The sequence below is a fragment of the Chiloscyllium plagiosum genome, chromosome 30 (assembly GCF_004010195.1).
Source record: "Chiloscyllium plagiosum isolate BGI_BamShark_2017 chromosome 30, ASM401019v2, whole genome shotgun sequence".
Taxonomy (NCBI): Eukaryota; Metazoa; Chordata; class Chondrichthyes; order Orectolobiformes; family Hemiscylliidae; genus Chiloscyllium; species Chiloscyllium plagiosum.
In genome coordinates this window covers 1171937-1196351 of record NC_057739.1, presented here as the reverse complement: position 1 = coordinate 1196351, position 24415 = coordinate 1171937, and the positions used below count along the sequence as shown (strand labels likewise).

Below are 24415 nucleotides of genomic sequence, written 5' to 3'. Positions count from 1 at the left end.
GGGAGTGTGTCAGTGTTTACGGGGGGGATCCCAGGGAGTGTGCCAGAGTTTACAGGGGGGTCCCGGGGAGTGTGTCATTGTTTATTGCGGGATCCCCGGGGAGTGTGACATTGTTTACTGGGGGGCGGTCCCAGGGTGTGTTTCACTGTTTACAGAGGTGTACCGGGGAGTGTGTCAGTGTTTACAGGGGCTCCCGGAGAGTGTGTCATGTTTACAGGGGGTACCGGGGAGTGTGTCAGTGTTTACGGGAGTCCCGGGGAGTGTGTCAGTGTTTACAGGGGGTCCCAGATGAGTGTGTCAGTGTTTACAGGGGGGGGGGTCCCAGGGTGTGTTTCACTGTTTACAGAGGTGTACCGGGGAGTGTGTCAGTGTTTATGGGGCGTCCCAGGGAGTGTTTCACTGTTTATAGGGGCTCCCGGAGAGTGTGTCAGTGTTTACGGGGGTTCCCGGGGAGTGTGTCAGTGTTTACAGGGGGTACCGGGGAGTGTGTCAGTATTTACAGGTGGTACCGGGGCGTGTGTCAGTGTTTACGGGGGTTCCCGGGGAGTGTGTCAGTGTTTACGGGGGTTCCCGGGGAGTGTGTCAGTGTTTACAGGGGGTTCCGGGTGAGTGTGTCAGAGTTTACAGGGGGTCCCAGGTGAGTGTGTCAGTGTTCTCAGTGGAGTCCTGTGGAGTGTGTCATTGTTTGCAGGGGGGTCCTTGGGTTGTGTCAGTGTTTACAGTGGGTGTCCCGGGGAGTGTGTCAGTGTTTACAGTGGGTGTCCGGGGAAGTGTGTCAGTCTTTTCGGGGGATCCCAGGGAGTGTGTCAGTGTTGACAGGTGGGGTCCTGGGGAGTGTGTCACTGTTTACAAGGGGTGTCCAGAAGAGTGTGTCAGTGTTTACAGGGGGTTTCCGGGGGAGTATGTCAGTGTTTACAGGGGGGGTCCCGGGGAGTGTGTCAGTGTTTACAGGGGGTCCCAGGGAGTGTGTCAGTGTTTACAGGTGGGGTCACGTTGATTGTGTCAGTGTTTACGGTTGGGGTCCTGGGGAGTGTGTCAGTCTTTACAGGGGGTCCCAGGGAGTGTGTCAGTCTTTACAGGGGGTCCCAGGGAGTGTGTCATTGTTTATGGGGGGATCCCAGGGAGTGTGTCAATGTTTACAGTCGCTGTCCGTGGGAGTGTGTCAGTGTTTACAGGACGTCCCGGCGAGTGTGTCAGTATTTACAGGGGGGTCGCGTTGATTGTGTCAGTGTTTACAGGTGGGGTCCTGGGCAGTGTGTCAGTGTTTACAGGGGGTGTCCGGGGGAGTGTGTCATTGTTTACGGGGAGATCCCGGGGAGGGTGTCAGTGTTACAGGGCGGCCCAGGGAGTGTATCAGTGTTTACAGGGGGATCACGGGGAGTGTGTCATTGTTTACGGGGGGATCCCGGGGAGTGTGTCAGTATTTATAGAGTGTCTCGGGGAGTGCGTCAGTGTTTATGGGGAGTCCCAGGGTGTGTTGCACCGTTTACAGGGGGTCCCGGGGAGTGTGTCAGTGATTACAAGAGGTCTGGGAGCGTCTTTGTGTTTGTAGGGGGTCCCTGAGAGTGTGTCATGTTTACAGGGGGTGGCGGGTGGTGTCACTATTTACTGGGATTCCCAGGGAGTGTGTCAGTGTTTACACGACGTCCGGGGCAGTGTGTCTGTGTTTACAGGGGGGTCTCGGGGAGTCTTTGTGTTTACAGGTGGTCCTGGGGTGTGTGTCAGTGTTTCCATGAGTTCCCGGAGAGTCTTTGTGTTTACAGGGAGTCCCGGGGAGTGTGTCAGTGTTTAGGGGCACCCGGGGAGTGTGTCATGCTTACAGGGGGTACCGGGGTGTGCGACAGTGTTTACAGGGTCTCCCGGGGAGTGTGGTTGTGTTTACAGGGTGGTCCCAGGGAGTGTGCCAGTGTTTACAGGGGGATCCTGGGGAGTGTGTCATTGCTTACTGGGGTATCCCGGGGAGTGTGTCATTGTTTACAGGTGGCTCCCAACATGTGTTTGTGTATACAGAGAGTCCCACGGAGTTTGTTAGTGTTTACAGGGCGATCCTGGGGCGTGTCTGTGTTTACAGGGGAGTCCCAGTGAGTGAGTCAGTGTTTTCAGGATGGTCCCGGGGAGTGTGTCAGTGTTTGCAGGGGAGTCCTTGGGAGTGTGTCAGTGTTTACAGGGGGTGTCCGGGGGAGTGTGTCAGTGTTTACAGGAGGGTTCCCGGGGACTGTGTCAGTGTTTAAAGGGGGTGTCCCGGGGAAGTGTGTCAGTGTTTACAGTGGGTGTCCGGGGAAGTGTGTCAGTTTTTTCGGGGGCCCCAGGGAGTGTGCCAGTGTTTATGGGGTATCCCAGGGAGTGTGTAAATGTTTACAGGGGGTGTACGTGGGAGTGTGTCAGTGTTTACAGGACGTCCCAGGGAGTGTGTCTGTGTTTACAGGTGGGGTCCTGGGGAGTGTGTCAACGTTTACAGGAGGATCACGGGGAGTGTGTCATTGTTTATGGCGAGGGTCCTGGGGAGTGTGTCATTTTTTACAGGGGGGTCCCAGGGAGTGTGTCAGTGTTTGCAGGGGGGTCCTTGGGAGTGTGTCAGTGTTTACAGGGCGATCACGGGAAGTGAGTCAGTATTTACAGGGGGTCTCGGGGAGTGTGTCAGTGATTACACGAGGTCTGGGAGAGTCTTTGTGTTTACAGAGGGTCCCTGAGAGTGTGTCATGTTTACAGGGGGTAGCAGGCGGTGTCACTATTTACTGGGATTCCCAGGGTGTGTGTCAGTGTTTACACGACGTCCGGGGCAGTGTGTCTGTGTTTACAGGGGAGTCTCAGGGAGGTTGTCGGTGTTTACCTGGGGGGGGGGTTCCTGGGAGTGTTTCAGTGTTTACACGATGTCCCGGGAGTATGTCAGTGTTTACACGAGGTCCGAGTGTGTCAGTGTTTACAGGGAGTCCCACGGAGTGTGTCAGTGTTTAGGGGCAACCGGGGAGTGTGTCATGTTTACAGGGGGTACCGGGGTGTGCGACAGTGATTACAGGGTCTCCCGGAGAGTGTGTCAGTGTTTACAGGGGGAGTCCCAGGGTGTGTGTCAGTGTTTACACGAGTTCCGGGAGAGTCTTTGCGTTAACAGGGGGGTCCTGGCGAGTGTGTCAGTGTTTACAGGGCGGTCCCGGGAAGTGTGCCAGTGTTTACAGGGGATCCTGGGGAGTGTGTAATTGTTTACTAGGGGATCCCGGGGAGTGTGTCATTGTTTACAGGGGCATCATAGGGAGTGTGTCAGTATTTACAGGGGGGTCCTGGAGAGTGTGTCATGTTTACAGGGGGTCCCGGGGAGTGTGTCAGTGTTTACGGGGGGGTCCCGGGGAGTGTGTCAGTGTTTATGGGGCGTCCCAGGGAGTGTGTCACTGTTTACAGGGGGTACCAGGGAGTGTGTCAGTGTTTACTGTGGGGTCCCGGAGAGTGTGTCAGTGTTTACAGGGGGGTCCCAGGGAGTGTGCCAGTGTTTACACAGGTGTACCGGGGAGTGTGTCAGTGTTTATGGGGCGTCCCAGGGAGTGTTTCTCTGTTTACGGGGGGGTCCCGGGGAGCGTGTCAGTGTTTACAGGGGGTACCAGGTGAGTGTGTCAGTGTTTACAGGGGGCCCCGGGTGTGGGTTGTAGTGTTTACAGTGGGGTCCTAACTGTCAGAATAATCTTGCCCTGTCTGATATGAATACCCTGTGATGTGACCTGTTGAGATCCTTTACAAGTTACAAGTTGTTCATATTTATAAACTATTCTCCATTCTAGTGGAAGAGCACAGATCTGAAATGCTACCTTCATTTCTCTCCCAGCAGTTGGCATCACTTTAAGATAGAAGTACAAAGATGAGATGGTGAGTTTATTTAAGTGTGTGTATGCCATTGCAAACTGGCATTGCTCCAGCAATCCTGCTTAGAAATTGTGAAGTAGACCAGTGAAGTAGACCAGTTCTTGATAATCCACAAAACCACTTGTGAAATGCCTAACATTCTGCAGTTGAGAGGAAGTCGAGATGAAAGAAAATTGTTACTACATTGGATCTGAGGCTTGGAGGATGGACAGGTGAACTCGAGTCAGAGCTGTCCAGAGAAACCCCTTGGGATTCCCAGAGCAATGTCTTAGCGACTCAGATATTGTACTAGACCTAGGCAGTGCCCAGCAGTTTAACTTCTGCAATCACTGGCGCTGCACCACACACCATCTCCTGACAATACCCATTGTGATGGTTTACTGTAAATTCAGCAAATTAAACTGGTGACGGTAACTGTCAGAATAATCTTGCCCTGTCTGATATGAATACCCTGTGATGTGACCTGTTGAGATCCTTTACAAGTTACAAGTTGTTCATATTTATAAACTATTCTCCATTCTAGTGGAAGAGCACAGATCTGAAATGCTACCTTCATTTCTCTCCCAGCAGTTGGCATCACTTTAAGATAGAAGTACAAAGATGAGATGGTGAGTTTATTTAAGTGTGTGTATGCCATTGCAAACTGGCATTGCTCCAGCAATCCTGCTTAGAAATTGTGAAGTAGACCAGTGAAGTAGACCAGTTCTTGATAATCCACAAAACCACTTGTGAAATGCCTAACATTCTGCAGTTGAGAGGAAGTCGAGATGAAAGAAAATTGTTACTACATTGGATCTGAGGCTTGGAGGATGGACAGGTGAACTCGAGTCAGAGCTGTCCAGAGAAACCCCTTGGGATTCCCAGAGCAATGTCTTAGCGACTCAGATATTGTACTAGACCTAGGCAGTGCCCAGCAGTTTAACTTCTGCAATCACTGGCGCTGCACCACACACCATCTCCTGACAATACCCATTGTGATGGTTTACTGTAAATTCAGCAAATTAAACTGGTGACGGTAACTGTCAGAATAATCTTGCCCTGTCTGATATGAATACCCTGTGATGTGACCTGTTGAGATCCTTTACAAGTTACAAGTTGTTCATATTTATAAACTATTCTCCATTCTAGTGGAAGAGCACAGATCTGAAATGCTACCTTCATTTCTCTCCCAGCAGTTGGCATCACTTTAAGATAGAAGTACAAAGATGAGATGGTGAGTTTATTTAAGTGTGTGTATGCCATTGCAAACTGGCATTGCTCCAGCAATCCTGCTTAGAAATTGTGAAGTAGACCAGTGAAGTAGACCAGTTCTTGATAATCCACAAAACCACTTGTGAAATGCCTAACATTCTGCAGTTGAGAGGAAGTCGAGATGAAAGAAAATTGTTACTACATTGGATCTGAGGCTTGGAGGATGGACAGGTGAACTCGAGTCAGAGCTGTCCAGAGAAACCCCTTGGGATTCCCAGAGCAATGTCTTAGCGACTCAGATATTGTACTAGACCTAGGCAGTGCCCAGCAGTTTAACTTCTGCAATCACTGGCGCTGCACCACACACCATCTCCTGACAATACCCATTGTGATGGTTTACTGTAAATTCAGCAAATTAAACTGGTGACGGTAACTGTCAGAATAATCTTGCCCTGTCTGATATGAATACCCTGTGATGTGACCTGTTGAGATCCTTTACAAGTTACAAGTTGTTCATATTTATAAACTATTCTCCATTCTAGTGGAAGAGCACAGATCTGAAATGCTACCTTCATTTCTCTCCCAGCAGTTGGCATCACTTTAAGATAGAAGTACAAAGATGAGATGGTGAGTTTATTTAAGTGTGTGTATGCCATTGCAAACTGGCATTGCTCCAGCAATCCTGCTTAGAAATTGTGAAGTAGACCAGTGAAGTAGACCAGTTCTTGATAATCCACAAAACCACTTGTGAAATGCCTAACATTCTGCAGTTGAGAGGAAGTCGAGATGAAAGAAAATTGTTACTACATTGGATCTGAGGCTTGGAGGATGGACAGGTGAACTCGAGTCAGAGCTGTCCAGAGAAACCCCTTGGGATTCCCAGAGCAATGTCTTAGCGACTCAGATATTGTACTAGACCTAGGCAGTGCCCAGCAGTTTAACTTCTGCAATCACTGGCGCTGCACCACACACCATCTCCTGACAATACCCATTGTGATGGTTTACTGTAAATTCAGCAAATTAAACTGGTGACGGTAACTGTCAGAATAATCTTGCCCTGTCTGATATGAATACCCTGTGATGTGACCTGTTGAGATCCTTTACAAGTTACAAGTTGTTCATATTTATAAACTATTCTCCATTCTAGTGGAAGAGCACAGATCTGAAATGCTACCTTCATTTCTCTCCCAGCAGTTGGCATCACTTTAAGATAGAAGTACAAAGATGAGATGGTGAGTTTATTTAAGTGTGTGTATGCCATTGCAAACTGGCATTGCTCCAGCAATCCTGCTTAGAAATTGTGAAGTAGACCAGTGAAGTAGACCAGTTCTTGATAATCCACAAAACCACTTGTGAAATGCCTAACATTCTGCAGTTGAGAGGAAGTCGAGATGAAAGAAAATTGTTACTACATTGGATCTGAGGCTTGGAGGATGGACAGGTGAACTCGAGTCAGAGCTGTCCAGAGAAACCCCTTGGGATTCCCAGAGCAATGTCTTAGCGACTCAGATATTGTACTAGACCTAGGCAGTGCCCAGCAGTTTAACTTCTGCAATCACTGGCGCTGCACCACACACCATCTCCTGACAATACCCATTGTGATGGTTTACTGTAAATTCAGCAAATTAAACTGGTGACGGTAACTGTCAGAATAATCTTGCCCTGTCTGATATGAATACCCTGTGATGTGACCTGTTGAGCTCCTTTACAAGTTACAAGTTGTTCATATTTATAAACTATTCTCCATTCTAGTGGAAGAGCACAGATCTGAAATGCTACCTTCATTTCTCTCCCAGCAGTTGGCATCACTTTAAGATAGAAGTACAAAGATGAGATGGTGAGTTTATTTAAGTGTGTGTATGCCATTGCAAACTGGCATTGCTCCAGCAATCCTGCTTAGAAATTGTGAAGTAGACCAGTGAAGTAGACCAGTTCTTGATAATCCACAAAACCACTTGTGAAATGCCTAACATTCTGCAGTTGAGAGGAAGTCGAGATGAAAGAAAATTGTTACTACATTGGATCTGAGGCTTGGAGGATGGACAGGTGAACTCGAGTCAGAGCTGTCCAGAGAAACCCCTTGGGATTCCCAGAGCAATGTCTTAGCGACTCAGATATTGTACTAGACCTAGGCAGTGCCCAGCAGTTTAACTTCTGCAATCACTGGCGCTGCACCACACACCATCTCCTGACAATACCCATTGTGATGGTTTACTGTAAATTCAGCAAATTAAACTGGTGACGGTAACTGTCAGAATAATCTTGCCCTGTCTGATATGAATACCCTGTGATGTGACCTGTTGAGATCCTTTACAAGTTACAAGTTGTTCATATTTATAAACTATTCTCCATTCTAGTGGAAGAGCACAGATCTGAAATGCTACCTTCATTTCTCTCCCAGCAGTTGGCATCACTTTAAGATAGAAGTACAAAGATGAGATGGTGAGTTTATTTAAGTGTGTGTATGCCATTGCAAACTGGCACTGCTCCAGCAATCCTGCTTAGAAATTGTCCACTTTTTCAGATCAAGAAAGACTGCTCTCCGATTAGGTTCCATTTGATTAGATTAGATTCCCTACAGAATGCAAACAGGCCCTTTGGCCCAACAAGCCCACACCGACCCTCCGACAAGTAACCCACTCAGACAGATTCCCCTATATTTACTCCTAACTAATGCACCTAACACTATGGACAATTTAGCATGGCCAATTCACCTGACCTGCACATCTTTGGACTGTGGGAGGAAACCGGAGTATCCTTTGGAAGCCGAGGGGTGCCTTGCAGAAGTTTATAAAATCATGAGGAGCATGAATACAGTGAATAGTCAAAATTTTTTTCCCAGGGTAGGGCAGTCCAAAACTAGAGGGCATAGATTTAACGTGAAAGGTGCCAGACTTGAAAGGGACCAAAGGGGCAACCTTTTTAATCAGAGGGTGGTGCATGTACAGATCGATATGGGCAAGTTGGACTGGACAGTCTGTTTCCATGCTGTATAACTCTATGACTCTAAGTGCTTAAGCAAATTGTTTTTATTTAAGATTTCTACCAAAGTGAAAACACTAAGCAGGTCTGGCAGCATCTGAAATGGTGACAGATGCATGAAACATTGCATTCTTGAAGACATGTTTAGGTGATCATACCATATAGGTTACACATTGGGTGCTGGAAAATGTAACGAGAGTAAATAAGGGCTTGATGACCAGCATGGATACGATTAGCTCATTATGTTCAACAATTTTATGTCAGAGACTTTGACCCCATTTTGTCCCATGTTTCTCTGTGATTCTGTTTTAGGAAGCAGGCAGGAGCTGCAAATAGTGAAGAATGCAAATAATACATTGGCCTTCACAGTGAAAGCACAGGAGCAGGGATAGCTTTCTATAAGGCCTTTGGTGAGACCACACTTTGAGCACTGTGTATACCTATGTTCTCCTTTCCCAAGGAAGGGTGCCCCAGCTATTGAGAGAGAGTAAAGGAGGTTCACCAGACTAAGTCCTGGGATGTCAGGACTGATGTATGAAGAGAGACTCGATCCTCATTTAATCCTCCTTTCTTTAGTCTTGGAAGTGCTGACTACATCAGTAATGAATGATCCAACTCCCATTTTCTGATCTGAATCTGACCCATCTAAGCCTACACTTTGGTTCCCATCCCCCGCCATATTAGTTTAAAACCTCACCAACAAAACTGGCAAATGCGCCCACAAGGAGATTTCTCCCAGCTCTAACCAGGGGCAAGCAGTCAGGCTTGCGTAGGTCCCACCTACCACAAAAATGATCCCAATGCCTCAGTATCTAAACCCTTCTCTGGTACACCATTTCTCTAGCTATGCATTCAGCTGATCTACCCTCTTATTTCTGCTCTCGCTAGCAAATGGCACTGGGAGCAAGTCTTACATTATTATATTTCCTGAGTCATTTGTTCAATTTTCTTCTGCAGGCACAGTAGCTCGTTTCCAACTCCAAGGGGCTGAACGTTTATTATTGGGCCTGAGGTGAGTGGTTAAAGTGTCTCAGTGTGCTCTACATATAGTAGGTTTTTTTCCCCAACCAGGCAGTTTGATGATTTAACTGAAAGTAAATTGCACCATATCAAAGTGAATGCAGGATCAGGGAGATCTGGCAGGACTTGTCCAAGTGACTTCGTAATACAGAGGAACCTTGATTATCCGAATACCAATTATCCGAACATCGGATAATCGAAGGAGATCTCAAGGTCCCGATAGAAACATTACATGAAAGAGCTGTTTCAAACCTGATCTTTTGTTTAGAATTATTAAAAACTATCTCTACCGAGAACAGTCCTGGACATAGATGAGAGGCCAGGCACCGTCTCCACATGACTGACCTCCCACCCTCTCCCCCTACACTTTCCCTGGAGTTCTACACAGGGGTGAACCATAACCCCCTTTCTCCCAGATAATCTCTCTAACATTGTCCTGAAAAGAGGTGGAACTTGTCAAAAAGTTGAGAGTGTGTGAGTGTGCGCGCGCGCATGCTATTTGGAGACTTACCCCAGAAAGGTAGCAGCAGTCTTACTCTTAGTGTCCAGTCCGACAGCCTGGGTGGGGTGGGGTGCTTGACAGGGTTGGGGGGACGGGCAGAGAGGTGGGAGGTGTTGGGGGTGGGCAGGGTGGTGTTGGGGACAGGCAGGTGGCGGGCCTCACGTGCAGTGTGCTGCTGTCTCCTGACAGGGAGCAGACTTAATAGAAACCACCCAAGCCCCAGAGGAATAATCAGTTATCCGAACAAAATAGTCCCGTCCATCTCGTTCGGATAATCGAGGTTCCCTGCATAAGGACAAAGTGAAGAGACCTTGCAGTGCATGTTCATAGCTCCTTGAAAGTGGTGTCGCAGGTAAATAGGATAGTGAAGCAGGTGTTTTGTGTGCTTTCCTTTATCGTCAGAGTATTGAGTACAGGAGTTGGGAGGTTATGTTGCGGCTGTACAGGACATTGTTAGGCCACTGTTGGAATATTGCATGCAATTCTGGTCTCCTTCCTCTTGAAAAAATGTTGTGAAACTTGAAAGGGTTCAGAAAAGATTTACTTCGATGTTGCCAGGGTTGGAAGATTTGAACTATAGGGAGAGGTTGAATAGGCTAGGGCTGTTTTCCCTGGAGCGTCTGAGGGGTGAGCTTACAGAGGTTTATAAAATCCTGAGGGGCATGGATAGGGTAAATAGACAAAATCTTTTCCCTGAGGTGGGGGAGTCCAGAACTAAAGAGCATACGTTTAGGGTGAGAGGGGAAAGATATAAGAGAGACCTAAGGGCCAACTTTTTCATACAGAAGGTGGTACGTATATGGAATGAGCTACCAGAGGAATTGGTGGAGGCTGATACAATTGCAACATTTAAAAGGTATCTGGATGTGTATATGAATAGGAAGGGTTTGGAGGAATAAGGGCCGGGTGCTGGCAGGTGGGACTAGATTGGATTGGGATATCTGGTCGGCATGGACGGGTTGGACCAAAGAGTCTGTTTCCGTGCTGTACATCCCTATGACTCTATGTTTGTTATGGACCAGACCAAATCCCTTCACAACATTTCAAAGAGATAACCTAGACCAGAACACATCTTTAGAGGCATGTATAAGGTGCTACGTTCCAGATGAGATTTGATTGGTCAAACTACAAGACTCTAAGCAAAACACACTTTATTCTTATATCACAGTTAAAATATAATCAAGAAGTATTGGATATCTTGAAATACTTGGCAAAATAATATGATTGTAACTATTATTCATCAACTGTTCCAACATAGCACTGTTGTCTAGTCTCTCCTTACGGAGAAAGTGAAGACTGCAGATGCTGGAGATCAGAGCTGAAAATGTGTTGCTGGAAAAGCGCAGGTCAGGCAGCATCCATGGAGCAGGAGAATCGACATTTCGGGCATGAGCCCTTCTTCAGGAAGAAGGGCTCATGCCCGAAACGTCGATTCTCCTGTTCCTTGGATGCTGCCTGACCTGCTGCGCTTTTCCAGCAACACATTTTCAGCTCTAGTCTCTCCTTACAACAATTTAGATCACTCAGACCAGAATATTATGAATGAATTTGCCCATATGCCCCAAAATTACCAAATCAATACAAACACAAACAGGTACCAGTGTAAAACACTCCCAGTTTTATTAGGAACACAACTATAACAACCTTTAATACTAAATATACTGTCTGTAATCCTGTTTGTCCCCTTAAAGTTACAATATATACTGTTGCTTTCTGTCTGAGTCTGTCAAGCTGCTTTCTTCCCCTCTCTCTCCCTGTGGTTGGTCTGCTGGTCTCCTCAGAAGGTACAAGAGGATTCCAAGAGTGTATTCAGGAGAGTAGTTTGCAGGTGAAGCCTGTTTTTATAACTCATAGATGGTTTTCTGGAACTTTCTATGGTTCTAGCCAATCAGGGAGATAGACTTAATAGTTGGAAACAAAGTCTGTTGTTTTGGTGACATGCTATTGTTCGTTTCATTGTGTTGCAGCACCCAGGGCCTTTCTGTCTGGGCCCTCCTTTGTTTAGTGGATAAATTGTTGGGGTTGTCTGTGCATAATAACTGTTGACATTTACATTATGGGCTAATATCATTAACTCCTGCCTGCTGTGTTTGGTCTGCATTTTGTGATTTCAGTGTTTGACTTGGCCAGTGTACCCAGCATCTCTTGCTGTATGGCCATGATAACAATTTATCTGTGTTTTAACAGCCTGGAAGCTGCTCCAGTAGCATTCCATAAATACACTCTTGGCAAAAGCAAACTCAGCAAAACAGTTTTCCTTCACCAGTTGCTTGGATAAAACAGGAAAGTTCCTTTAGGAGATGGTTCAAAAACAAGGACTTAGCAGTACAAACCTATAAAAACCAATTACAGCTCATTCTGGGGTATGTCACTTATTTTCTGCTATGAGGGAAGATGTCAAGACTCAGATGTGGCTACAGAAGATATTGGTTAGAACAGTTTCAGGGATTTGGGAATTCAGTTCTATATGGGTAATGTTACATTTTCTGTTGAGAACAGAGAAAGTACAAGAAATTTGCTAGCAGGGTTCAAACTCCTAGACACAGCAAGCTCTTGTCACCCAGAAAGCACTGCCCAAAAGGCAAATGGAAGCAGATCTAATAGCAATTTCGGCACGGTGGCTCAGTGATTAGCACTGCTGCCTCACAGCACCAGGGTTCAATTCCAGCCTCAGGTGACTGTGCGTGTGGAGTTTGTACATTCTCCCAGTGTCTGCGTGGGTTTTCTCTGGTTTCCTCCCACAGTCCAAAGATGTGCAGGTTAGGTGAATTGGCTATGCTAAATTGCCCATAGTGTTAGGTGTCAGAGTGAAATTGGTCTGGGTGGTTTAGTCTTCGGATGGTGGGGCCGAAGGGCCTATTTCCACTCTGTAGGGAATCGTGTCGAATCTAATTGGGTTAAGAAACAAAACCATAAAGTAAGGTGAATTGGAAAGCTTCTCCAAAGCCCAACCCAGTCACGATGGGGTGGAATGCCCCCCTCCCCCTTCCTGTGCTGATCATTCTATAATTCTGAGATGGATTGAGGTCTCACTAGAGTTACATTATTTCACCTGGCTTCTCCTCCAGAAGCTTCACATTCAGGATCACAGGGCAATCTCCGTTCAGTAACAACTTGGCTTCTCACCATCACAGGTTACTCTGAGCCTTGTCATGGGTGTTGTTTAAAACAGCTCAGTGGTTAGCACCGCTGCCTCACACCAGCCTGTGTGTGGAGTTTGCACATTCCCCCAGAGTATACATGGGTTTCCTTTGGCTGCAGGTTAGGAGAATTGGCTATGCTAAATTGCCCAGTGTTCAAGGATGTGTAGGTTGGGTGCATTAGCCAGGGGGAAAATGTAGAGTAATAGGGGAATGGGTCGGTGTGGACTTGCTGGGCCGAAGGGCCTGTTTCCACACTGTAGGAATTCTAATTCTAAAATACCTAAATGAGACAACTTTGGAAATAAAGAACAAAAGACTGACTACGAGATGAAGTTTTGCAGAATTCTGCAAATGCTGTTCCAATTATCCCTACTTCTCTATAACCAATTCTTCCTTTGAGCTGAGAACATCAGAATCTTTCCAGGATACTCACAGAAATGGCCTTGGACATAGTGGACTCATTTGTGGTCATCTTTCAAAGGTCTGTAGACTCTCAAACAATTCCCAAGGATTGGAGGGCAACTATCGAACCTCACTATTTAAAGATAAAAATGAGCTAGAGAATGATAGGTTAACCAGTCTAACATCAGAAGTAGGGAAAATGCTGGAATCTATCACTAAAGATTTAATAGCAGAATATTTGGATCACAGTGCTAATATTGGACAGTCGACATGGATTTACAAACAGGACTTCATGGTTGACAAGTCTACTGCAATGCTCTGAGACCTCGAGTCAACCTGCTTGAGGGAAGGGAGTAGATGTGGTTTACTGTGACTTTTAGAAGAATTTTGATCATGTCCATGTCAGAGGCTAGCATGTAAAACTAAAATACATGTGATTGGTGGCAGTGTACTGACATGGATAAGAGACGGGGTGGGTGGGGGTGGAGGTACAATGAGATGTGGGTGTCCCTGTACACCAGTCATGGAAAGTAAACATGCAGGAGGTGAAGAAGGTAAATGATATGTTGGCCTTCACAGCAATTATACCTTCCCTGGCGTATCATGTGCATTGTTGGTCTCTGTAGGACTGTAACCCCAGCCTAGGACAAAGACTCAGGAAGCAGACAGGATTCAGGCACATGGCAGACTTTATTCTTCTTCAAGCAAAATCTGGTTCAGACAGGGAGATGGCTATCAGATCTTCTTTAAAACTGGCTTTGACGCGAGATCCCAATTGTTCTCTCAATGTAGAGCTCAGATTGTAAGACAGATCAGTGACACTTTGATTTATACAGTGAAAAACAGTATTTTTATATATTTTGTGTTCCAGTGATCACGCACACCATGGTTACTATGCTCTCCCCCTTTCTCTATACAACCAATCCTATCGGACACCTCTATGGATTTTCACAATAACTAACAGTTGTTGTTATCTCTCAGCCTTTGAACTTTCTATGTTGCATTCCAAAGTTACTGGCTGTTCTCCTTCGGACATGACCCTGACATGCTTATCTCGAAGGTCTGCTTGAATTCTGTTGTTTGTATTCGAATTCTTACCATTGTCAAATTCTATCACTCCTCATAAAAAAGTTGTAATATTACTTTCAATTATAAAGTTATAATTACTTTTATTGTTAGTATTCTTCAGCTAATGAGACATTATTATAGAAGCAGTAAGGGAAAAGAGTAAGGAGATACCTGGCATATAAAGTTTTACAATTAGTGATTATCTGAAGAATTTTTATCTAGAATCTATAGTTTGAAAGAAACAGCTAATTTGAGATAACAACGCTGTTCACCAAATGAGACAACATTAATGAAACAATGAGACTGAAATTAATTATTTGTTGCCCCTTAGGTCCCTTTTAATCTTTCTCCTCTCACCCTAAACCTATGCCCTCTAGATCTGGACTCCCCCACCTCAGTGAAATTACTTTGTCCACTTATCCTATCCATGCCCCTCATGATTTTATAAACCTCGAAGGTCACCCCTCATCCTCCAACACTCCAGGGAAAACAGACCAAGCCCATTCACCTCTCTCTGTAGCTGAAATCTTCCAACCTTGGCAACATCCTTGTAAATCTTTTCTGAACCCTTTCAAGTTTCACAACATCCTTCTGATAGGAAGGAGACCAGAATTGCATGCATTATTCCAAAAATGGCCTAACCAATGTCCTGTACGGCTGCAACATGATCTCCCAACTCCAGTACTCAATGCTCTGACCAATAAAGGAAAGCATATCAAACACCTTTTTCACTATCCTATCTACCTGCGACTCTACTTTCAAGGAGCTATGAACCTGCACTCCAAGGTCTCTTTGCTCATAGTTTTAACAAAAAGATGATTTGATTTATTTTTATCCAAATAGGTTACTGAACCTGTGATTTTATAAACATCATCATACCACGTTTCTGGATATAGCCAACAGCAGCATCAAATCCATCACTGACATTGCTGTTCCAACAGTTCTGTTGATCCACAAAATAACTTTACAAACAATATGCAAGTAGATAGTCTTTACCCAGTGTAAATGTGTGTTGATGTACAGCGACAATGTGATCATTCTCAAACTTATCACACAAATTCACAATAATATCAACATTTACCTACATTGTCAGCTCCTTTTGTAGAGCTGAGTTTATTTATATCAATACCAAGCCCAATAACCAAGGTACATTCCTTGATGTCAGGAAAAGCAAAACCTGCGATTCTGCGTGTTTGCAAACAGTAAATCCTTTTACACAAACACAGAAGGTGAACAGGACCCACCCAGTGTCATTTCACTGGTGCATTAACAGTTTGGATGACAGAGTGAATCCCTTCCAACATATGGAACAAGTAAACAGTCTCTCCCCAGAGTGAACGCACTGGTGTATCAGCTGGCGTGTACACAGAGTGAATGTTTCTCTGCAGTGTGAAGGCGCTGGTGTCTCTGCAGGCTGGATGATTGGGTAAACCCCTTCCCACAAGTGGAGCAAGTGAATGGCTTCTCCCCAGTGTGAACTCGCTGGTGTCTCTGCAGCTTGGATGACTGAGTGAATCCTTTTCCACACACTGAGCAAGTGAATGGTTTCTCCCCAGTGTGAACTCCTTGGTGTTCCAGCAGTTTAGATGAGCAAATGAATCCCTTTCCACATTCAGGACAGGTGAATGGTCTTTCCCCAGTGTGAATTCGCTGGTGTATCCGCAGGTTGGATAATTGACTGAATCCTTTCCCACACAGGGAACAAGTGAACGGTCTCTCCCCAGTGTGAACCCGCTGGTGTCTGAGCAGGGTGGATGACTGAGTGAATCCTTTGCCACACATGGAGCAAGTGAATAGTCTCTTCCCAGTGTGAAGTGGCTGGTGTATCTGCAGGCTGGAAGACTGAGTGAATTCCTTTCCACAAGCAGAGCAGGTGAGTGTTTTCTCTCCAGCATGTTCTCCCTGATGTTCTGGCAGTTTAGATAATCGAGTGAATCCTTTTCCACATTCAGAACAGATGAATGGTCTCTCCCCATTGTGAACTCGCTGGTGTTTCAATAGGTTGAATGACCGACTGAATCCTTTCCCACACTGAGAGCAGGTGAATGGTCTCTCCCCGGTATGAACTCGCTGATGTGTCAGCAGGTGGGATGACTGAGTGAATCCCATCCCACAATCAGAGCAGGTGAACGGCTTCTCTCCAGTGTGACTTCGTTGGTGAGTTTCCAGACGGGATGGGTAAAGAAATCCCTTCCCACAATCCTCACACTTCCATGGTCTCTCTCCAGTGTGACTGCGCTGGCGTTTGGACATTTCAGATGAATTTTCACAGACTCTTCCACACACAGACGATACGTGTTTCTGCCCGGTGTGAATGGTGCTTTTTCCTTCAATGCTCAAAATCCTGAGATAATGAGATTATTACAAACACTGACTGTCAGATCTGGATGTGAATTTGAAAAAAATCTCTTTGCAAAACAACCTTTCAAACAGAAACCAAATGGTTTAGGAGAAACCAGAAGAACACAAGTTGTGAAATTTAGAAAAATTAATCTGGTCACTTGTGGAGATGATACTTAGGCAAACTGCAGGATGATGTCCTAGAATCCCTGCCGTGTGGAAACAGGCCCTTTGGCCCAACAAGTCCACACTGACCCTCCGAAGAGTAATCCATCCACACTGATTCCCCTTTTCCACATTTCCCCTGACTAATGCACCTAACCTACAGATCCCTGAATGCTATGGGCAATTTAGCATGGCCAATTCACCTAACCTGCACATCTTTGGATTGTGGGAGGAAACCTGAGAACCCAGAGAAGTAAACCCAGGCAGACACGGAGAGTATATGCAAATTCCACACAGACAGTTGCCTGAGGCTGGAGTCAAACTCCTGTGCCTAGCACCATTAAAACTGAACTGGTTCATAAGTATCCCCCAGGAAGGGAACCAGTCAGTGTTTGCATAAAACTACAGGAAGAGGTAGAAGTGGCAGAGACAGGCATAAAGGAGAGACATTTTATAGAGCTACAACCCAACCCTGTTCCTGTTTTCTACACATACCCTCAAATCTCTCCAAAGGGCTAAGAACAAGTGCATAGTTCCTGGAAAGTGGGGTTTCAGGGAAGATTGGGCGCTGAAGGTGGCGTTTGGCACACTGCCTTTTAATGGCCAGTGCACTGATCAATAAAGAGACCTGGGTTTGATTCCACTCTGTGTGTGGAGTTTGCACACTCTGTGTCTGCTCCAGTTTCCTCCACAGTGCGAAGATGTGCAGGTTAGGTGGATTAGCTGTTGGTAAGGCAGGAATGAAGGGATAGGATGTTCTTCAGACATTTGGTGTGGGTCCATGGGCCAAACAGCCTGCTTCCAGACTGTCAGGATTCTATGATTGAGTATAGGGGTTGGAAGGTCACATTGCAGCTATATAGGAGATTGGTGAGGTCACTTTTAGAACACTGCTCAATTCTAGACCCCCTGATTGCAGAAAGATGTTACCAGGGTCGGACTTAACACACTTAACGGTAAGTTCCTGGGAATTGTTGCCAAACAAAGACTTGAGTGCAGGTTCACAGTTTCTTGAAAGTGGAGTCACAGGCAGACAGGATAGTGAAGGCAGCATTTTGTATTCAAGCTGCTATACTCAGTGGATTGAGTATAGGAGCAGGGAGGTCAAGTTGCAGCTATACAGGACAATGGCTAGGTGACTTCTGGAATACTGCATTCAATGCTGGTCTGGATGGACGAGTTGGATTGATGGGGCTGTTTCCATGCTGTACATCTCAATGAGTCTACCTTGTTAAACTTCAATGATTTCAGAAAAGATCTACAATGTTATTGTTAGGATTGGAAGGATTGAGATAAAGAGAGGCTGAATAGGCGGAGACTTTTTTCTTGGATTGGTCAAAGGCAGAGGGTTATCGTGTAGAGGAGAACAGATAGGAGGAATAGACAAGGACCTTTTCTTCCCAGGTTGAAGGAGTTCAGCGTTAGAGGGCGTGTTTAATGTGGGCAGCATGGTGGCACAGTGGTTAGCACTGCTGCCTCACAGCGCCAGAGACCCGGGTTCAATTCCCACCTCAGGCGACTGACTGTGTGGAGTTTGCACGTTCTCCCAGTGTCTGCGTGGGTTTCCTCCGGGTGCTCCGGTTTCCTCCCACAGTCCAAAGATGTGCCGGTCAGGTGAACTGGCCATACTAAATTGCCCGTACTGTTAGGTAAGGGGTAAATGTAGGGGTATGGGTGGGTTCCGCTTTGGCAGGTCAGTGTGGACTTGTTGGGCCGAAGGGCCTGTTTCCGTAATGTAATGTAATGTAATCTAATCCGAGGGGGGAAAGATTTAAAAGGGACCTGAGGGGCAATCCTTCCACACAAAAGGGTGGTGCAAGTATGGAATGAGCTGTCAGAAGACATGGAGGAGGCTGTACAATTACAACACTTAAAAGGCATCTGGATAGGTATGTGATTAGGAAGTGTTCAGAGGGATATGGGACTAATGCTCACAGATGGCACTAGATCAGTTTTGGATATTTGGTCAAGATGGACGAGTTGGACCGAAAGGTTTGTTTCCATACAGAACATCTCTATGACTTTGAGAGTTTAAGCAAAATAGTGGAAATCTGAAATAAAAACAAAGTGCTGGAGATATACAACAGGTCTGGCTGTATCTGAAATGGTGACAGATGCAGGAAACATTGCAACCCGAAGTGTTTAGATGTTCATCCAAGGCACTACCATATAGGTTACATGCTGGGTGCTGGAAAATGGAAAGAGAGTAAATAAGGGTTTGATGACCGGCATGAATACGATGGGGACATTATTTTCAACAATTTAATGTCAGAGACTCTGACCCATTTTGTTACATGTTCCTCTGTGATTCTCTCTTTTAGGAATCAGACAGAAGTGGCAAGAAGTGAAGAATGCAAATGATATGTTGGCCTTCACAGTGAAAGGATTCAAGTACAGGAGCAGAGATATCTTTCCATAAGGGCCATGGTGAGCCCAAACCTGGAGTACTGTGTGCACCTTTGTTCCAAGGAAGGATGCCCTGGCTATTGTGAGAGAGTGAAGGAGGTTCACCAGACTGAGTCCTGGGATGTCAGGACTGATGTATGTTTCATCCTCCTTTCTTTTGTCTTGGAGGTGCTGACTACATCTGTAACTAATATTCTACTTTCCATTTTCTGATCTGAATCTGACCCATTATGCCAACACTTTCCCATCCCCCTTACCCTAACCTCACCAGTGGAACTGGCAAAAGCCTCCACAAGGAGATTTTAGTCCCAGCTGTACCCAGGGGCAAGCGGTCAGGCATGTACAGACAATATAGAAATAGTCCGAATGCCCCAGGAATCTAAACGCTTCTCTGATACATCATGGCTCGAGCCACATACTCATCTGATCCATCCGCTTATTCTTGCTCTGGCTAGCACATGGCACTGGGAGCAAGTCTGATATTATTACATTTGAGGCAAAGGGTTTTTACAAATACATTAAGAACAAAAGGGTAACTTGGGAGAGAATAGGGCCCCTCAAAGATCAGCAAGGTGGCTTTTGTGTGGAGCCACAGAAAATGGGGGAGATACTAAATGAATATTTGCATCTGTATTTACTGTGGAAAAGGATATGGAAGATATGGAATGTCAGGAAATAGATGGTGACACCTTGCAAAATGTCCAAATTACAGAGGAGGAAGTGCTGGATGTCTTGAAATGCATAAAGGTGGATAAATCCCCAGGACCTGATCAGGTGTACCTTAGAACTGTGTGGGAAGCAAGGGAAGTGATCGCTGGGGCTCTTGCGGAGATATTTGTATCATCGATAGTCACAGGGGAGGTGCTGGAAGACTGGAGGTTGGCTAACATGGTGGTAAGGACAAGCCCAGGAAACTATAGACTGGTGAGCCTGACGTCAGTGGTGAGCAAGTTGCTGGAGGGAATCCGGAGGGACAGGATATACATGTATTTGGAAAGGCAAGGACTGATTAGGGATAGTCAACACGGCTTTGTGCGTGGGAAATCATGTCTCACAAACTTGATTCAGTTTTTTGAAGAAGTAACAGAGGATTGAAGAGGGCAGAGCGATAGATGTGATCTAAGGCGTTCAATAAGGTTCCCCATGGGAGATTGGTTAGCAAGGTTAGATCTCACGGAATACAAGTAGAACTAGCCATTTGGATACAGAACTGGCTCAAAGCTAGAAGGCAGAAGGTGGTGGTGGAGGGTTGTTTTTCCAGACTGGAGGCCTGTGACCAGGGGAGTGCCACAAGGATTGGTGCTGGGTCCTCTACTTTTTCTCATTTACATAAATGATTTGGATGTGAGCATAAGAGGTACAGTTAATAAGTTTGCAGATGACACCAAAATTGGTGGTGTAGTGGACAGCAAAGAGGGTTACCTCAGATTACAACAGGATCTTGACTAGATGGGCCAATGGGCTGAGAAATGGCAGATGGAGTTTAATTCAGATAAATGAGAGGTGCTGCATTTCAGGAAAGCAAACCTTAGCAGGATTTATACGCTTAATGGTAAGGTCCTCGGGAGTGTTGCTGAACAAAGAGACCTTGGAGTGCAGGCTCATAGCTCCTTGAAGGTGGAGTTATAGGTAGATAGGATAGTGAAGAACGCGTTTGGTATGCTTCCTTTTAACGGTCAGAGTATTGAGTACAAGAGTTGGGAGGTCCTGTTGCGGCTGTACAGGACATTGGTTAGGCCACTGTTAGAATATTGCATGCAATTCTGGTCTCCTTACGATCAGAAGGATGTTATGAAACTTGAAAGGGTTCAGAAAAGATTTACAAGGATGTTGCCAAGGTTGCTACAGAGAGAGGCTGAATGGGCTAGGACTGTTTTCCCTAGAGTGTCGAAGGATGAGGGGTGACCTTATAGAGGTTTATAAAATTATGAGGGGCATGGATAGGATAAATGGACAAAGTCTTTTCCCTGGTGTTGGGGAGTCCAGAATTACTGGCCATAGGTTTAGAATGAGAGGGGAAAGATATAAAAAAGACCCAAGGGGCAACCTTTTCACATAGAGGGTGGTACATGTATGGAATAAACTGCCAGAGGGAGTGGTGGAGGTTGATACAATTGCAACATTTAAAAGGCATTTGAATGGGTATATGAATACGAAGGGTTTGGAGGGATATGGGTCAGGAGCTGGCAGGTGGGACTAGATTGGGTTGGGATATCTGGTTGGCATGGACAAAAGGGTCTGTTTCCATGCTGTACATCTCTATGACCAGCATTTTAAACTATTAGCGAGTTTTAAGCTCAGGTTGAGGTTTTGGATGTAGGTTTGCTCGCTGAGCTGAAAGGTTCATTTCCAGATATTTCATTACCTTACTAGGTAACATCTTCAGTGGACTTTATGCAAAGCAATGCTGAAGTTTCCTGCTTTCTATTTATATGTTTGGGTTTCTTTGGACTGGTGACGTCATTTCCTTTGGTGATGTTATTTCCTGTGGTGAAGTCACTTCCTGTTCCTTTTCTCAGGGGGTGGTAGATGGGGTTTAACTCGATGTGTTTGTTGATCGAGTTCTGGTTGGAATGCCATGATTCTCGGAATTCTCGTGCATGTCTTTGTTTGGCTTGTCTTAGATGTATTGTCCCAGTCGAGGTGGTGTCCTTCCTCATCCGTATGTGAGGATACTCATGAGAGAGGGTCGTGTCTTTTTGTGGCTAGTTGGTGTTCATGTATCATGTATCCTGGCTAGTTTTCTGCCTGTTTGTCACAGTCCTTTCACGGTATTTTGTAACAGATGTTAGTTTTGCTCATTGTCTGTTTAGGGTCTTTCAATAATGGATACATAAGATGTTACTTAGTAAGGTAATGAAACGTCTGGAAATGAACCTTTCAGCTCAGCGAGCAAACCTACATCCATTTTTATATATCTCTGATCTCCCTATATTCTTTTTGCAGAACCCCATCCCTTTGTTTAGTGTTTCAGGACCACTGGCTACTTACCCTCCAGTTCCAGAATGTCCTGCAGCTGCTCTGTGATATTGCGGAACTTGGCATCAGGGAGGTAACATACCATCCTGGATTCACATCTGCTGCAGCTGGGGACTCCTGCACTTTCTTCATGAGCCTTTTATTTTATCTGACGGTCACCCATTCCCTTTCTGCCTGTGTAATCCTCACCTGCAGTGTGTCTAACTCACTAAATGTGCAGTCCACAACATTCTCAGTCCTGTGGATGCTCCACAGTGAGTCCATCCACAGCTCCAATTCTGAAAACCTATTACCCAGTAGCTGCAGATGGATACGCTTCCTGCACACATGGCCATCAAGGACACTGGAAGACAATAGACAATAGGTGCAGGAGTAGGCCATTCTGCCCTTCGAGCCAGCACCACCATTCATTATGATCATGGCTGATCATCCTTAATCAGTATCCTGTTCCTGCCTTATCACCGTAACCCTTGATTCCACTATCTTCAAGAGCTCTATCCAACTCTTTCTTGAAAGTATCCAGAAACTTGGCCTCCACAGCCTTCTGGGGCAGAGCATTCCATACACCCACCACTCTCTGGGTGAAGAAGTTTCTCCTCAACTCTGTTTTAAGTGGCCTACCCTTATTTTTAAACTGTATCCTCTGGTTTGGGACTTGCCCATTAGCAGAAACATGCTTCCTGCCTCCAGAGTGTCCAATCCTTTAATAATCTTAAACACCTTCCTTAAGCGTTCCTTATTTTCAACAATGTACAAGAGGAGCACACCACAAGTCTGTGGTCTCCTGTCATGACTTCTCTCTTCACTCAGCTAGCTACTCCAGTTAAAGAGAATTTACATGAGGTAATGATCTTCCTTTATTTCAAACATTTTTATTATAATCAAAAGTCCTACCTTCACTTAAGCTGATATATTGTACTTTAAAATTTAAATTTAAACAAAACTTCCACAAATATCACTTAGAAATTGGCTGTTCCCATTGGGACCATGTGACTTTCCGAACAGCCCAAACTGAGTCGAGCACTACATCCAATCTTTCAGCTTCACTTTCTCCCTGTCTCACCTCACTCTGTTTTCACCCAACTCCACGGCACTTTCATTGAACCAATCAGCATTCATAGTGCAGCCTTGTAAACCCCATGGTAAACTAATGGAGAAAGTGAAGTCACATGGTGTGCAGGGTGTTCTAGCTAGGGTGGATAAAGAACAGATTAAGCAACAGGAGACAGAGAGTAGTAGTTGAAGGGAGTTTCTCAAAATGGAGATAGGTGACCAGGGATCAGTGCTGGGCCACTGTTGTTTGTGATATACATGAATGATCTGGAAGTGGGCATTGTTGGTCTGATCAGTAAGTTTGCAGATGAGGTGAAGATTGACGGAGTAGCAGAAAGCCTAGGGGACTGTCAAGGAATACAGGAGAATATGACGTGAAGATTGACGGAGTAGCAGAAAGCCTAGGGGACTGTCAAGGAATATAGGAGAATATAGATAGACTGGAGAGTTAGGTGGAGAAGCGGCAGATGGAGTTCAATCTGGGCAAATGTGAGGCAAATTTTGGGAAGTCTAATTCTAGAGTGAACTATACTGTAAATGGAAGAGCCTTGGGAAATGTTGATGAGCAGAGAGATCTGGGAGATAAGGTCCATTGTACCCTGAAGGTTGCTGCACAGGTGGATAGAGTGGTCAAGAAGGCATATAGTATGTTTGCCTTCATTGGACGGAGTATTGAGTATAAGAGCTGGCAGGTAATGTTAAAATTGTACAAGACATTGGTTTGGCCACATTTAGAATACTGTGTACAGTTCTGGTTGCTACATTACCAAAAGATGTGGACGCTTTAGAGAGGGTGCAGAGAAGGTTTAAGAGGGTGTTGCCTGGTATGGAAGGTGCTAGCTATGAAGAGAGGTTGAGTAGGTTAGATTTGTTTTCATTAGAAAAAAAGAGACTGAAGATAGACAGGGTAGATAGAGAGATAAGCTTTTTCCCAGGGTGAAGGATTCAATACCAAGAGATCTCACGTTCAAGTTGAGAGATGAAAAGTTTAAGGGGGATATATGCAGCAAGTACTTTACAGAGTGGTAGGTGCCTGGAATGCATTGCCAGCAGAGGTAGTACAGGCAGGCACGGTAGATTCATTTAATGTGTGTCTGGACAGATGCATGAGCAGGTGGGGAGCAGAGGGATACAGATCCTTAGGAATTGGGCGACAGGTTTAGAATGGAGCAAACTTTAGTTAAATGGCCCGCTAGTTTGGGAGAGATTTGTAGCTCGGGTGCTCGTTGTTGTGGTTCTGTTCGCTGAGCTGGGAATTTGTGTCGCAGACGTTTCATCCCCTGTCTAGCTGACATCCACAGTGCTTGGGGCTCCC

At 45.6% G+C, this 24415-nt stretch overlaps 1 protein-coding gene and 1 long non-coding RNA gene across 8 annotated transcripts in view; one reads left to right on the top strand and one right to left on the bottom strand.

The window, feature by feature from the left end:
• LOC122564683 (zinc finger protein 239-like) overlaps nt 1–24415 on the bottom strand; it is an 88109-nt gene that overhangs the window by 49026 nt on the left and 14668 nt on the right. For 3 of the 6 annotated variants that reach the window (XM_043719779.1, XM_043719778.1, XM_043719775.1), the window contains one exon: nt 15234–16501. The exons of 2 other annotated variants lie outside the window; for them this stretch is intronic. In XM_043719779.1, coding sequence (XP_043575714.1) covers nt 15508–16410 — 903 coding nt within the window. In that variant the 5' untranslated portion in view covers nt 16411–16501 and the 3' untranslated portion in view covers nt 15234–15507. Of the gene's footprint in view, nt 1–15233; nt 16502–22059; nt 22466–24415 lie in introns of those variants that run through there. One more of the 6 variants, XM_043719776.1, reaches the window with a different exon arrangement.
• On the top strand, nt 3776–9035 carry LOC122564687. Of its 2 annotated transcripts, none has more exons than XR_006315973.1 (8): nt 3776–3852; nt 4373–4457; nt 4978–5062; nt 5583–5667; nt 6188–6272; nt 6793–6877; nt 7398–7482; nt 8980–9035. It is a non-coding gene; the product is annotated as an uncharacterized LOC122564687 (long non-coding RNA). The 2 variants fall into 2 exon arrangements; XR_006315974.1 differs by lacking the exon at nt 8980–9035 and adding an exon at nt 8335–8732.